Source organism: Oncorhynchus mykiss, chromosome 19 (assembly GCF_013265735.2).
Source record: "Oncorhynchus mykiss isolate Arlee chromosome 19, USDA_OmykA_1.1, whole genome shotgun sequence".
NCBI lineage: Eukaryota > Metazoa > Chordata > Actinopteri > Salmoniformes > Salmonidae > Oncorhynchus > Oncorhynchus mykiss.
The window spans coordinates 26706200-26722391 of record NC_048583.1 but is presented as its reverse complement, the minus strand read 5'-3'; the positions used below and the strand labels follow the sequence as shown (position 1 = coordinate 26722391).

The 16192-nt window shown below is 40.6% G+C and overlaps 1 protein-coding gene across 2 annotated transcripts; it reads right to left on the bottom strand.

The window, feature by feature from the left end:
• Positions 1 to 3162: 3162 nt before the first annotated feature.
• On the bottom strand, positions 3163 to 16162 carry LOC110497572 (putative deoxyribonuclease TATDN3). Of its 2 annotated transcripts, none has more exons than XM_021573741.2 (9): positions 15969 to 16162; positions 15810 to 15842; positions 15182 to 15340; positions 15011 to 15073; positions 14074 to 14183; positions 13874 to 13929; positions 6851 to 6963; positions 6495 to 6575; positions 3163 to 3928 (listed from the first exon to the last, which is right to left on the bottom strand). In XM_021573741.2, exons 1-9 carry the CDS (start codon positions 16020 to 16022, stop codon positions 3785 to 3787), a joined length of 813 nt encoding a protein of 270 aa, XP_021429416.2. In that variant the 5' UTR covers positions 16023 to 16162; the 3' UTR covers positions 3163 to 3784. The 2 variants fall into 2 exon arrangements, with proteins under 2 accessions (XP_021429416.2, XP_021429417.2); XM_021573742.2 differs by having other exon boundaries at positions 6495 to 6572.
• Positions 16163 to 16192: the final 30 nt, after the last annotated feature.

The window sequence follows — 16192 nt, the reverse complement described above, 5'->3', positions numbered from 1 at the left end:
GGATGGGATAACCTTCCAGAATCAAATCATCAAAACAAATTGTCACATGCGCCGAATACAACAGGTGAAATGCTTACTTATACAAGCCCTTAACCAACAATGCTTTAAGATGTTAAGTAAAAAATTGAAAATAAAAGTAACATAATTCAACATTAGCAGTAAAATATCAAGCGAAGCCATATATAGGGGGTACAAGTACAGAGTCAATGTGCGGGGCAACCAGTTGAGGTAATTGAGGTAATATGTACACGTAGGTAGAGTTAAAGTGACTATGCATATATTATAAACAGAGAGAAGCAGCAATGTAAAAGAGGGGTCTGGGAAGCCCTTTGATTAGATGTTCAGGAGTCTTATGGCTTGGAGGTAGAAGCTGTTAAGAAGCCTCTTGGACCTAGACTTGGTGCTCTGGTAACGCTTGCGGTGCGGTAGCAGAGAGAACAGTCTATGACTAGGGTGGCTGGAGTCTGACAATTTTTAGGGCCTTCCTCTGACACCACCTGATATAGAGGTCCTTGATGGCAGGAAGCTTGGCCCCAGTGATGTACTGGGCCGTATACACCACCCTCTGTAGTGCCTTGTGGTCGGAGGCCAAGCAGTTGCCATACCAGGCAGTGATGCAACCAGTCAGGATGCTCACGATGGTGCAGCTGTAGAACCTTTTGAGGATCTGAGGACCCATGCCAAAATCTTTTCAGTCTCCTGAGGGGGAATGAGAAGGACAGCCATCTCTGCAGCACAACACCAATCAGGCATTTATGGTAGAGTGGCCAGATAGAAGCCACTCCTCAGTAAAAGGCACATGACAGCCTCCTTGGAGTTTGCCAAAAGGCACCTAAAGGACTCTCAGACCATGAGAAACAAGATTCTCTGGCCTGATGAAACCAAGATTGAACTCTTTGACCTGAATTCCAAGCATCACATCTGGAGGACACCTGGCACCATCCCTACGGTGAAGCATGGTGTTGGCAGCATCATGCTGTAGGGATGTTTTTCAGTGGCAGGGACTGGGAGACTTGTCAGGATAGAGGGAAAGATGAACGGAGCAAAGTACAGCGAGATACTTGATGAAGATCTGCACCAGAGCGCTCAGGACCTCAGACTGGGGCGAAGGTTCACCTTCCAACAGGACAACAACCCTAAGCACACAGCCAAGACAATGCAGGAGTGGCTTCGGGACAAGTCTCAATGTCCTTGAGTGGCCCAGCCAGAGCCCAGACTTGGACATATATTTTATGTTACACTAAAATACCAATTATACTTATTTTATGACATAGGAAAATCAGAAGAAAGATATCACATTGTTTCAGGTTACATCAACATGTCATGAGTCCTTCAGTTTTAATAGAGTGAAGAAAACATGTTTAAATGTCCTTTTGTACTCTTGATGCCATTTTATCTTCATTACAAAGAGTAACAATTCCTGACTGTCCTCTTGGGATACACATGCAGATCACCAGGTGGTCTGCTGACTTGCAGAAGGGTCTGGTTTATGTTTTCTGAGTACTCAGGGCCATTCAGAGTCGTAAAGAGATAAAGGGAGGGCAGTTTATTGGTCTTGTTGAAAGGGGGTGGCGTCAATTACAGAACTGTAAATCTTGGCCTGGAATGTGGTACTCTGTCCACTCATTACAACAACACTTTCTAACTGGGTTAAAATTAGACTGTAGTATTTTTTTCATAACACCCGCAACCCATTAAAAACTTCCTGCGACCCAAATTAGGGTCGCAACCCACCCGTTGAGAATTGCTAGTTTACTGCATGTAGTACCAGGAACCCATGGACTGACACCACTATCACTATGAGGGTTGAGACTGAACTAAAGGGACCACTATGGGGGAATGACTTAACGCATTTTGGGTTCTGTCATAGGGAGATCTTACTTCTGTACTCAACATGAACCCAGAACAAAATCTAGCATGTACTGGCTAGCTGCTTGAATAACATTTATGTTAACAGTGAGTGAGTTACAAGTTACTCTCTAATACTTGTCACTATACTCCTGATTGTAAAATATACAATTCAATCTCTGTAAAATTGCTGTTTAAAAGCAGGAACATTTCTGAACGACCACCATAATTTGGTTTTATGTAGCAAAATTTGAAATGTTTAAATTTTTTTTACATTGGATAAAAGTTGAGACTCAGAGCTAGAAAATTGTATATCATACACTGCAGTTGAAGAACAATACGAAAGTAATTCTGCTTTGAAAGTTGATAAACTTCGAATCCCACTTGAGAAAATGGCCCTTGAATGTTTTGGTACACCTACTAGAGCGCTCTTCTTTGTTTACACCCATTCAAAATTAGAAACGTATAATATCTGAAAATATAGCTAGACTCTTACCCTTATACATGGATGAACGCTTCATGACAGACTGGAAACATTTAACTAACATTTAACAGCTACATCTTGTTTTGCCAGCGTTGTGTCAAGTTACTCCAGATCACACTGACCGTATGCAGAAAGTAGCAAATCACTTTTTTCTAACTGATCTGTCAATAGCGCCTGCTAAATTCAGGGCATCAATGTTGTTGAGAAAAGTAGCAAAACCCTTGTAGTTCTCAATGGCTAACGTTATAGATTTCAAAAACTGTGTGGTAGAAATGACTATCAACACATACAGAGCAGCTCACGTCATAAACAGAAGCATGCTACATGGTAGACCAATCCAAACTCATCTCCCGGCATGTCCAGACCATCCATTATCTCAGCCAATCATGGCTAGCGGGAAGGTTCCGGTCTTTCCGTCACTAAACTAACTAGGCTTGTAATTTAACAATTTCCGGATGGAATACAAGTTTGTTATTAAGGCACATGAAAGTTCACATGTTCCAGAAGGCATTTCTGCCCAAAAAAAGTATGTTCAAATGACTCTCCTGTGAAGTAGTGACGTGCGACATACGCCTAGTTTCCTGAAACGAGTCACATTTGTCCGTAAAGAATGTAGTGCTACTGTAATTTAATGAAAAAGCCATTGCTGTGTTTCTATGGTTTTCTCCAGGTTATGCTATAAGGTAGTGTTCCTGGTGTAGCACTTCTGTGGGAAAGCTCCTGTTTCTTTCAATACCTTTTTTCCTATTAAGATAACAGACAGGGTCTACCAAAACTAAATATATTGTCTGGTGTCGTTGTAACACATAATTTACATGTAGCACAAGGAATGTAGCACAAGAAATCTGATCATATTTATTTAAAGAAATACATGTGTCATATTTATTTAGCTTGTTACATAACAGATGTTGGATATGAACATAAAAACTGTTTTTTAAACTCTACACCTCAACTCCTAGGCATACACAGTCCAAAAGCAGCTCTAATTTGAAAGTCTTTATAAATGCTGTTCAGTTTGCAGGCCTTTCGGTTGCCTTATTTCCCTCTACATCCTTGCTGATATAACACCAAGGTGACACAGTGGTGACTTTCAGGAACTTCACCCAAGAGGGTGAGATTCAATCCAAGGCCTCTTATAGAGCAGAGCACTGGACAGCTGACCATTGAAAGGAAATTTCCCTGACGTTCGCGGAGATCACATTCATGGTAAACACTGTGCATGTCAGCTCCCCGGGCCCCGAAGACGTGGTTGCCGATTATGGCAGCACCCCCCGCACCTCTCTGATTCAGAGGGGTTGGGTTAAATGCGGAAGACACATTTCAGTTGAATGTATTCAGTTGTACAACTGACTAAGTATCCCCCTTTCCCTTAAGCGTAAATTACCTTTAAAAAGGTCAAGAGCCATGCACTACTATGTAACATGCCTTGGATTGAAACCCGGACTTGGTTGTTCAGGCTCTGAGTAATGTCTTGAGCCTAGGGAACAGGCGCAGGGCATTCTGTGTCGTCACCTCCATCACCGTTTCCAAGGGAACCCCTTTGATCTTACTGATGTACTCAGCACAGACAGAGATATTCTTTGGCTCATTTCTCACCTATGTTTAAGATGCAAAAGCATGACTAGTGTTAGTAATACCATCTCTAAAATATATTCTTAGATGCATCAATCACTTTCAAACATTACTTGATGTACAACCACTTTCAAACCAGGATAAAGTCAATGGCATATGGATTTCAATCTACACTGAACAAAAATATAAACGCAACAGGCAACAATTTCAAATATTTTACTGAGTTATAGTTCATACAAGTAAATCAGTCAATTGAAATAAATTCATTAGGCCATAATCTACGTGACTGTGAATACAGATATGCATCCGTTGGTCACAGATACCTTAAAAAACGGTAGGGGCGTGGATCAGAAAATCAGTCAGTGTCTGGTGTGACCTCTCATTTTCATAGAATTGATCAGGCTGTTGACTGTGGCCTGTGGAATGTTGTCTCACTCCTCTTCAATGGCTGTGCGAAGTTGCTGGATATTGGCGGGAACTGGAACGCGCTGTCGTACACGTCGATCCGGAGCATCCCAAACATGCTCAATGGGTGACATGTCTGGTGAGCATGCAAGCCTTGGAAGAACTGGGACATTTTCAGCTTCCAGGAATTGTGTACAGATCCTTGCGTCATGGGGCTCTGCATTATCATGCTGAAACATGAGGTGATGGCAGCGGATGAATGGCACGACACTGGGCCTCAGGATCTAGTCACGGTATCTCTGTGCATTCAAATAGCCTTTGACAAAATGCAATTGTGTTTGTTGTCCGTAGCTTACAGTGCATTTGGAAAGTATTCAGGCCCCTTGAATTTTTCCACATTTTGTTACATTACGGCCTTAATCTAAAATCGATTAAATTGTTTGTTTTTCTTCTCATCAATCTACACACAATACCCCATAATGACAAAGTAAAAACAGGTTTTATAAATGTTTGCAAATGTATAAAATATAAAACCCTGAAATATCACATTTACACAAGTATTCAGACCCTTTACGCATTTATAGCCTCAAGTCTTCTTGGGTATGATGCTACAAGCTTTGCACACCTGCATTTTAATATACATTTACCCGATTTCACTTTGTCATTATGGGATATTGTGTGCAAATTAAAGAGGATAAAAAATATATATATTTTAGAATTAGACTAACGTAACAAAATGCGGAAAAAGTCAAGGGGTCTGAATACTTTCCGAATGCACTGTATGCCTGCCCATACCATAACCCCACCGCCACCATGGGGCACTCTGTTCACAATTTTGACATCAGCAAACCTCTTGCCCACACAACGCCATACACGTGGTCTGCGGATGTGAGGCCAGTTGAACCTACTGCCAAATGGTAGAGAAATTAACATTGAATGATCTGGCAACAGCTCTGCAGTCAGTATGTCAATTGCACGCTCCCTCAAAACTTGAGACATCCGTGGCATTGTGTTCATTGTTTTTTTGTGACAAAACTGCACATTTTAGAGATGCCTTTTATTGTACCCAGCACAAGATGCAACTGTGCAATGATCATGCTGTTTAATCAGCTTCTTGATATGCCACACCTGTCCTGTGGATGGATTATCTTGGCAAAGGAGAAATGCTCACTAACAGGGATGTAAAAACATTTGTGCACAACAATTGAGAGAAATATAATTTTAGTGTGGTTGGAGGGTTGGATCTTTTTAGTTCAGCTCATGAAATATGGGGTCACTTAGAAATGTCCTTGTTTTACATGCTGCGTTTATATTTTTGTTCAGTATATATACTGTGTTATGTTTTATATACACTAACGTTCAAAAGTTTGGGGTCACTTAGAAATGTCCTTGTTTTTGAAAGAAAAGCTACATTTTTGTCCATTAAAATCGCATCCCGGAGTCTATTTACTACTACTAATGAAGCTGCCAGTTGAGGATTTGTGAAGCGTCTGTTTCTCAAACTAGACACTAATGTACTTGTCCTCTTGCTCAGAGTGGGGGCCTCCCACTCCTCTTTCTATTCTGGTTAGAGACAGTTTGCTTTGTTCTGTGAAGGGAGTAGTACAAAGAGTTGTACAAGATCTTCAGTTGCTTGGCAATTTCTCGCATGGAATAGCCTTCATTTCTCAGAACAAGAATAGCCTGACAAGTTTCAGATCTTTGTTTCTGGCCATTTGGAGCCTGTAATCGAGCCCACAAATGCTGATGCTCCAGATACTCAACTTGTCTAAAGAAGGCAAGTTTTATTGTTTTTTTTATATCAGGACAACAGTTTTCAGCTGTGCTAACATAATTGAAAAAGGGTTTTCTAATGATCAATTAGACTTTTAAATTGATGAACTTGGATTAGCTAACACAACGTGCCATTGGAACACAGGAGAGATGGTTGCTGATAATGGACCTCTGTATGCCTGTGTAGATATTCCATTTAAAAAAGAAATCTGCCGTTTCAAGCTAAAATAGTAATTTACAACATTAATTAACAATGTCTACACTGTATTTCTGATTAATTTGATGTTATTTAATGGACAAAAATGTGATTTTCTTTCAAAATAAGGACATTTCTAAGTGACCCCAAACTTTTGAACGGTAGTGTATATTGCGTTTTGTTTTTCAGTGTAAATAAATAAGTTAGCAATCCTACCTGTTTCTCTGGACCCAAGGCAGGTGAATCGGTTTCTAGACACATGCTCTCCAACGGCAGCTGTTTCACTAGCTTCTGCTTCTTGTGAGAAAACATTATTTTTTTTAAGTAAGAGACATAAATTCAAATTAGCACATTAAGTGACATAGTTCAGACTGTACAAGACTCACATCGGTTCAGATAAAATGCATCAACATTTAAAAAAAAGCTGTTTAAACAACGAGCAAACAAGTGCTGTAGTGTTAGTACTACTTAGTGTGAGAATACAAATCAAATCCCAATTCATTTCAAGTGAATTTAACAAAAGCCTTAATACACTTACAGAGAAATAAAGTTATAATTATAAAACTCTTTACCTGTTCACTTCTTACTATAGATGGAGGAATGGAGAAGAAATACCCAGCCTTCACTCCCTCCATGGCAACTGAGGGTTTCCCATCAAAAGCATGAAGAAGAGCTTTCTCAACACCTAGTGGAAAGTCAAAATCAATCACATTTATTTATAAAGCCCTTCTTACATCGGCTGATGTCAAAGTGCTGTACAGAATTCAAACCTAAAACCCCAAACAGCAAGCAATGCAGGTGTAGAAGCACGATGGCTAGGAAACACTCCCTAGAAAGGCCAGAACCCAGGAAGAAACCTAGAGAGGAACCAGGCTATGAGGTGGGTGGCCAGTCCTCTTCTGGCTGCTCCGGTTGGAGATTATAACAGAACATGGCCAAGATGTTCAAATGTTCATAGATGATCAGCAGGGTCAAATAATAATAATCACAGTGGTTGTCGAGGGTGCAACAGGACATCACCTCAGGAGTAAATGTCAGTTGGCTTTTCATAGCCGATCATTCAGAGTATCTCTACCGCTCCTGCTGTCTCTAGATAGTTGAAAACAGCAGGTGTGGGACAGGAAGCACGTCCGGTGAACAGGTCAGGGTTCCGTATGCGCAGGCAGAAAATTTGAAACTGGAGCAGCAGCACGGCCAGGTGGAGTGGGGACAGCTAGGAGTCATCAGGCCAGGTAGTCCTGAGACATGCACTGTTTACTATATGAATTAACTTGGCAGATTCCGTGCCTTCAGAAAGTATTCACACCCCTTGACTTTTTACACATTTTGTTGTGTTACAAGGTGGGATTAAAATGGGTTTGTCATTTTTTTGTCAACGATCTACACAAAATACTCTATCAAAGTGGAAGAACAATTTGAGCCTTTGTAAAAAAATAAAACACTAATATATTACATATGGATTCAACCCCTGAGTCAATACATGTTAGACACCTTTGGCAGTGATTACAGCTGCGAATCTTTCTGGGTAAGTCTAAAAGCCTAGCACACCTGGATTGTACAATATTTGCAAATCATTATTTTAAAAAATTATTCAAACTCTGAAGTTGGTGGGTGATCATTGCTATTCGGCCATTTAAGTCTTGCCATAGATTTTCAAGCCAATTTAAGTCAAAACTGTAGCTAGGCCACTCAGGAATATTCAACGTCGTCTTGCTTGGTAAGCAACTCCCAGGGTCTGTTGGAAAGCAGACTGAACCTGTTTTTTTTCTTGGATTTTGCATGTGCTTAGTTCTATTCCATTTCGTTTCATCCCAAAAAACTCCCTAGTCCTTGCCGATGACAAGCATACCCATAACATTATTCAGCCACTATCATGCTTGAAAATATGATGAGCCCTACTCTGTGATGCGTTGGGTTGTATTTGCCCCAAACATAACACTTTTTATTCAGGACATGAAGTTCATTTTTTGCAGTATTACTTAAATGCCTTGTTGCAAACAGACTGTATGTTGTGGAATATGTTTACTCTGTACAGGCTTCCTTCTTTTCACTCTGTCATTTAAGTTAGTTTTGTGGAGTAACTACAATGTTGTTGATCCATCCTCAGTTTTCTATCACCGCTATTAAACTCGTAACTGTTTTAAAGTCACCATTGGTGAATTTTGAAGTGTCTGTCCTATGTCTACAATATTTTCAGAAAGTATTCAGACTCCTTGACTTTTTCCACATTTTGTTTCATTACAGCCTTATTTTAAAAAGCCTCAAGTCTATGACGTGACAAGCTTGGCCCACCTGTAATTAGGGACTTTCTCCCATTCTTCTCAGCAGATCCTCTCAAGCTCTGTCAGGTTGGACATGGAGCATCGCTGCACAGCTATTTTCAGGTCTCTCCAGAGATGTTCAATTGGGTTCAAGTCTGGGCACTGTCTGGGCCACTTAAGGACATTCAGAGACTTGTCCCAAAGCCACTCCTGCATCGTCTTGGCTGTGTGCTTAGGGTCGTTGTTCTGTTGGAAGTTGAACCTTCGCCCCAGTCTGAGGTCCCGAGCACTCTGGAATACGTTTTCATCAAGAATATCTCTGTACTTTGCTCTGTTCATCTTTCCCTTGATCCTGATTAGTCTCCCAGTTCCTGCAGCAGAAAAACATCCCCACAACATGATGCTGCCACCACCAAGTGGGCTGTCATGTGCCTTTTACTGAGGAGTGGCTACTCTACCATAAAGGCCTGATTGGTGGAGTGATGATTGTTCTTCTGGAAGGTTCTCCCATCTCCACTTAGGAACTCTAGAGCTCTGTCAGAGTGACCATCGGGGTCTTGGTCACCTACCTGACCAAGGCCCTTCTCCCCCGATTGCTCAGTCTTGGTGGTTCCAAACTTATTCCATTTAAGAATACAGGCCACTGTGTTCTTGGGGACCTTCATGCTGCAGAAATGTTTTGGTACCCTTCCCCAGATATGTGCCTCAACATAATGCCGCCTCGGAGCTCTACGGACAATTGCTCTGACATGCGCCGTCAACTGTGGGACCTTATATAGACAGGTGTGTGCCTTTCCAAATCATGTCCAATCAATTGAATTTACCACAGGTGGACTCCAATCAAGTTGTAGAAACATCTCAAGGATGATCAATGTAAACAGTATGCACCAGAGCTCAATTTCGAGTCTCATAGCAAAGGGTCTTAATACTTATGTAAATAAGGTATTTCAATTTCTTATACATTTGCAAAAAATTACAAAAAACGGTTCTCGCTTTGTTATTGTGTGTAGATTGATGAGGGGAAAAAACTATGTAATACATTTTAGAATAAGGCTGTAACGTAACAACATTTCTGGTGGGAAATCTTTTTTTTTTTTTTAAGGAAGAGACAAGTTCAAATGTGCACATTAAGTGACATAGTTCAGACAATACAAGCCTCACATCTGTTCAGATAAAATGCGAAAACATTTTTTTTTACACAACGAGCAAACAAGTGTTGTAGTGTTAGTACTACGTAGTGTGAAACGTAATAAACGTAACAAAATGTGGAAAAAGTCAAGTGGTCTGAATACTTTCCGAATGCACTGTATACAAAAGTATGTGGACACTCCTTCAAATTAGTGGATTCGGTTACTTCAATCACACCCGTTGCTAACAGGTGTCGAGCACACAGCCATGCAATCTCCATAGACAAACATTGGCATTAGAATGGCTTTACTGAAGAGCTCAGTGACTTTCAGAAAGCGAAGAAACACCAGGAGAAGAGTTCCAGTAAGGAGGGGGGTGGTCAACTATGCCTGTAAATTGATTTAGAGTTGCCCTAAACTGTTTATTTGGAGTATCATGTTGATTTTGGAGGTCTACACACTGGGAAGCGTATTGTAATTTAAATTCAAATGCATTGAGATACCAATCAGTAATTAACATGCCACTCGCGACAGTTAAACAGATACAAATGGGGGCTGTAATGAGAAGTTAATACTGGTAATATAAGTAGTATAAACTGTATAATATATATATATATATATATATATATGGTCCCCTGTTTGTAAATGTACATTCTAACTGTGTCGGCGTGTGCTAAATCGAGGGTCTTGAATTTCAGTGATAGACTCAACGTGAAACACTAAGGACTGTCATTCTAAATTTGGGTTGTATAACCATGATGGGTTTTATAACCAATGATAGTAGGGGTTTTGTTTTACCATGTTATCAGGATTCTAATGTTAAAGCGCATCAATACATATGGCTTTCTGGATGATATATTACCATTGATATGAGCATGTTTTAGTATGTTTTTAACTATATAAGTGGACTAGCAGTAGTGACTAGCATGTTATGGGTTAGATGGAATGATTTATGTGCAAATGCATTTGTAGCCAGAGGTTAAGTACGTACAGGGCATGTATTTGAGACAGAACGTTTGCTGCACAAGGGTGTTAGTTGTAGATTCTAGCAGAGATAGTGTTTTCATTTCAGACATTATTGTCAACTTTCAGTGAGGGGTTTGCCAAATTATGTACAATGCTTGAAATAGCCAAAGATACCTGTATACAGGAAGCCATCTTACCAGAAGGGAAGTTCGCTGTAGTAGTAGCATCACAACTTCTGTGCCGAAGGATAAGTGACCATTGCTGTACATTCATACCCCAGGGTGAGGGTAACTTGACTATTGTAAGTGGAACATCTGAAAGAGCTCATCAGTGTTCTCGCAAACAAACACCAAACGAAGCGATTGCCTTGCGTGTGGTGATGAAGCGTGTACCGATGTTTAATTCTTGTTATTTTTCCCCTTCTGAGAATGAATATGCACTATGTGAAGGTTTGAAACTCAATGACAAAGGAGGTCATTTACGATTGTAATGTACTAAGTCTAAGAAAGTCTTCAATTTTTCCCCTCATGTTAATGCTTGTTTGATGAAAATGCTTGTAAGTCATTTTCTATAAGGTTGAGACAGTCTCAAAAGGGAGGACTGTGGTGGAAAATTACTTTTAGATATCATATGCTGTTTTTTCTTAAGAGAATTGTGCATTGTTACATGTTAGTGTTTTTTTGCTGACGCAGGCTTGTCTTGTGTGAATTAGTCATAAGTCTGGGTGTACAGATAAGAACCGGGTGCGACCACAGTATGTGACATCCCATTTGTACGATCTGTAGGAACTCATCTGCGTGGAAACTTGCAGGAAGGAACAGACAATGGTGGCAATGTCAGCTATCAATTTGCACAGACAAGCAAAACACCTTTTATACACTATGTTCCCCACCCGTTTGCAAATACAGTGGGGCAAAAAAGTATTTAGTCAGCCACCAATTGTGCAAGTTCTCCCACTTAAAAAGATGAGAGAGGCCTGTAATTGTCATCATAGGTACACTTCAACTATGACAGACAAAATAAGAAAAAAAAATCCAGAAAATCACATTGTAGGATTTTTTATGAATTTATTTGCAAATTATGGTGGAAAATAACTATTTGGTCACCTACAAACAAGCAAGATTTCTGGCTCTCACAGACCTGTAACTTCTTCTTTAAGAGGCTCCTCTGTCCTCCACTTGTTACCTGTATTAATGGCACCTGTTTGAACTTGTTATCAGTATAAAAGACACCTGTCCACAACCTCAAACAGTCACACTCCAAACTCCACTATGGCCAAGACCAAAGAGCTGTCAAAGGACACCAGAAACAAAATTGTAGACCTGCACCAGGCTGGGAAGACTGAATCTGCAATAGGTAAGCAGCTTGGTTTGAAGAAATCAACTGTGGGAGCAATTATTAGGAAATGGAAGACATACAAGACCACTGATAATCTCCCTCGATCTGGGGCTCCACGCAAGATCTCACCCTGTGGGGTCAAAATGATCACAAGAACGGTGAGCAAAAATCCCAGAACCACACGGGGGGACCTAGTGAATGACCTGCAGAGAGCTGGGACCAAAGTAACAAGGCCTACCATCAGTAACACACTACGCCGTGCACACTCCTGCAGTGCCAGACGTGTCCCCCTGCTTAAGCCAGTACATGTCCAGGCCCGTCTGAAGTTTGCTAGAGAGCATTTGGATGATCCAGAAGAAGATTGGGAGAATGTCATATGGTCAGATGAGAAATTTTTGGTAAAAACTCAACTCGTCGTGTTTGGAGGAAAAATAATTCTGAGTTGCATCCAAACCATACCTACTGGAAAGCATGGGGGTGGAAACATCATGCTTTGGGGCTGTTTTTCTGCAAAGGGACCAGGACGACTGATCCATGTAAAGGAAAGAATGAATGGGGCCATGTATCGTGAGATTTTGAGTAAAAACCTCCTTCCATCAGCAAGGGCATTGAAGATGAAACGTGGCTGGGTCTTTCAGCATGACAATGATCCCAAACACACCGCCCGGGCAACGAAGGAGTGGCTTCGCAAGAAGCATTTCAAGGTCCTGGAGTGGCCTAGCCAGCCTCCAGATCTCAACCCCATAGAAAATCTTTGGAGGGAGTTGAAAGTCTGTGTTGCCCAGCAACAGCCTCAAAACATCACTGCTCTAGAGGAGGAATGGGCCAAAATACCAGCAACAGTGTGAAAACTTACAGAAAACATTTGACCTCTGTCATTGCCAACAAAGGGTATATAACAAAGTTTTGAGATAAACTTTTGTTATTTGACCAAATACTTATTTTCCACCATCATTTGCAAATAAATTCATTAAAAATCTTACAATGTGATTTTCTGGATTTTTTTCCCTCATTTTGTCTGTCATAGTTGAAGTGTACCTATGATGAAAATTACAGGCCTCTCATCTTTTTAAGTGGGAGAACTTGCACAATTGGTGGCTGACTAAATACTTTTTTGCCCCACTGTATCTGCTAACTGCCACATAGACAAAGAGGTTGGACTTTACCATAAAAGCTAAGAGCCAACTTTGTTCGTTGGGCTTTTAATTCTGCACCTTTGAGTGATTGTTAACCGCTCAATTTTTGCAAATCTTATAATAAAGTTGTTGTTTGAAGAAACTAGTCTCTCTTCTTCTGGTTAGAATTTCCACGACAGCTGTTATTGTGAAGTGGTAACGTCGAGGAGCAACAACAGCTCATCTGTGAAGTGCTAGGCCACACAAGCTCACAGAACGGGACCGCCATGTGCTTAAGCGTGTAAAAATCATCTGTCCTCAGGTGCAACACTCACTACAGAGTTCCAAACTGCCTCTGGAAGCAACGTCAGCACAATAACTGTTCATCTGGAGCTTCCTGAAATGGGTTTCCATGTGTTTCCAATTCCCTTGTGCACAAAGCAAAGTCCATACAGAATTGTTTTGTTGAGAACGGTGTGGAAGAACTTGACTGGCCGGCACAGAGCATTGACCTCAACCCCATCGAACACCTTTGGGATGAATTGGAACACTGACTGCAAGCCAGGCCTAATTGACAACCTCACTAATGCTCTTGTGGCTGAATGGAAGCAAGTCCCTGCAGCAACGTTCCAACAGTGGAAAGCCTTCCCAGAAGAGTGGAGGCTGTTATAGCAGCAAAGGGGGGAACAACTCCATATTAATGCCCATGATTTTAGAATGAGATGTTCGACGAGCAGGTGTCCACATACTTCTGGTCATGTAGTGTACATAGAAATATATGAAATTACCTTGTTCCTTTAGCAGGTGTATAGTAGGTCTGCCTGCAGATCTTGAATGGACATTTCTAAACAATGGATACACCATGTTACAAAAAACATCTGACAAAATATATTGATTAAAACAAATGGACTGTGAGGAAAATGCATCAATGCAAACAACAACGCATGATCAATAATTTTGATTTGGTTTATATTAGTGTAGGACTCACAGCGGAAGGTCCAGTTGTTTTGCAATCTCTGCCTGCCGAATAAGCACCCGTCTTTGACTGTCTTTGTCTGCGTCACCACTGACAAATCTGGGGGTGAAATCCAAGCCTACCTGTAAGTGAAGGCAATGATGACTGATTATCAGTGATGTAAGATCATCAACCAACCACTTAGTTAGTGTGGATCTAACCCCAGCCCCAGGCTTATTACCACATACAGTGCATTGCAAAGGTATTCATACCCCTTGGATTTCTTCAATACAGCGATTACAGCTGTGAGTCACTCCAGTGTAGATTTAGCCTTGTGTTGTAGGTTATTGTCCTGCTGAATGGTGAATTACTCTTGCAGTGTCTGGTGTAAAGCAGACTGAAGTAGGTTCTCCTCTAGGATTTTGCCTGTCTAGCTCCATCCTGTTTCTTTTCACCCTGAAAAACTCTCCAGTCTTAGCCGATGTCAAGCATACCCATACCATGATGCAGCCACCACCATGCTTGAAAATAAGAAGGCAGTTACTCAGTGACGTGTTGGATTTGCCCGAAACATACAAATTTGCATTCAGGCCAAAAAGTGTATTCCTTTGCCGTGTCTTTTTTCAGTATTACTTTAGCACCTTGTTGCTTTCAAAATGCATGTTTTTAAATATTTGTATTCTGTATATTTGTATTCTTTCACTCTGTCATTGAAGTCATTATTGTGTAGTCACTACAATGTTGTTGATCCATCCTCAGTTTTTTGACATTAGAGTATTTTTAGTAGATTGTTGACAAAAAAAGACAATTAAATGTATTTTAATCCCACTTTGTAACATGATAAAATGTGAAGAAATCCAAGGGGTAAGAATACTTTTGAAAGGCAGTGTATGTAGAGAGTTTTGCCTGCTGGGTGAGACTAGTGTGGATCTGTATCAATTTGCACACAAAATCAATACAGACTACTTACCTCCCCAATAGCAACAAGATGGTCTTTATATTTCTCTATCAGGGGCAAAGCAGCATCTAAATCCTGCATAGAGAAAATATGACCATTTAACAGACAGTGCCATTGTAGACATGCATTATGATGATGATGGTGGTGGCGATGAAGATTATGATCTTTGTTTGGGGCACATACCTGGAGTACGGCTCCTCTCTGTGGCTCAGGAGCTGTCCCCTGTATAGGATGGACACCTAAACAAGGGAAAATAAAGCCTGGGAACCTCTGTGACAGCTGTATAATCTTTTCAAACTCTCCGACATTTTCTGCTACTGCTAGTAGTGCTAAAAGCCCAGCCTGAAACAAAATTAAGTTTTATTGGTCACGTAAACATATTTTGCAGGTGTAGCGAAATGCTTATTTTCCTAGCTCCAACAGTGCAGTAACACCTAACAATACACACATTAAAAAATGTTCATAGTGTGTATTGACATTATGGACAATATATGAATAGAAAAGGTGTGTACAGCAGTAGTTATATAGAATTAACCTTGACTAGAATACTGTATATACATATGAAGTGGGTAAAACAGTAACGTAAACATTATTAAAGTGACCAGTGTTCAATGACTATGTACATAGTGCAGCAGTCTCTAAGGTGCAGAGTTGAGGACCGGGTGGTAACCGGCTAGTAAAAGTACTCAAGTTCAGGGCAGGGTACTTGGCAGAGGCCGGCTAGTGGTAAAATGTATACTATTAGGACACGCCAATGACTAGGGGACCTCCCCTGGACTACGACATTAGCAACAACAGCTGAACAAGTTACCTTTTTAGAATTCTCAATCACATCTTCTATGTCCTGAAAGAAAATACAATACATTGATTAAAGCATTAGACAAAACAGACAGACTGTCATATCTAACGTTAATACAGAACCAACAATTGGTAAAGCCTCAATAAAATATGCGTTACGTAAAAGTCCTACATTGTCGAACTCTCCTGCAGATATGTGACAGTGGCAGTCAATAAAGCCCTTCATGGATAACTTAATTTATTTAAAGTTGGAGAAATTGAGACTAAATAGGCTATAATTTTCATAGAAACATGCTCTGCAAAAGCTCTCCCCAAATTGTCACGTAAACGAAATATTGTGAATTCCACTTCCTTGTTCGTCACCGTTTACATTATCCAATCAGCGTCCAATGAGCG

What these genes read in the sequence shown, in the direction of transcription:
- LOC110497572 (XM_021573741.2), bottom strand. Translation starts at nt 16,022, where the DNA reads ATGAAGGGCTTTATTGACTGCCACTGTCACATATCTGCAGGAGAGTTC. An exon ending in TGATTGAGAATTCTAAAAAG is followed by an intron (nt 15,341 to 15,809) that starts GTAACTTGTTCA and finishes ATTTTGTTTCAG; the next exon opens with GCTGGGCTTTTAGCACTACT. An exon ending in ATCTTGTTGCTATTGGGGAG is followed by an intron (nt 14,184 to 15,010) that starts GTAAGTAGTCTG and finishes CTTCACTTACAG; the next exon opens with GTAGGCTTGGATTTCACCCC.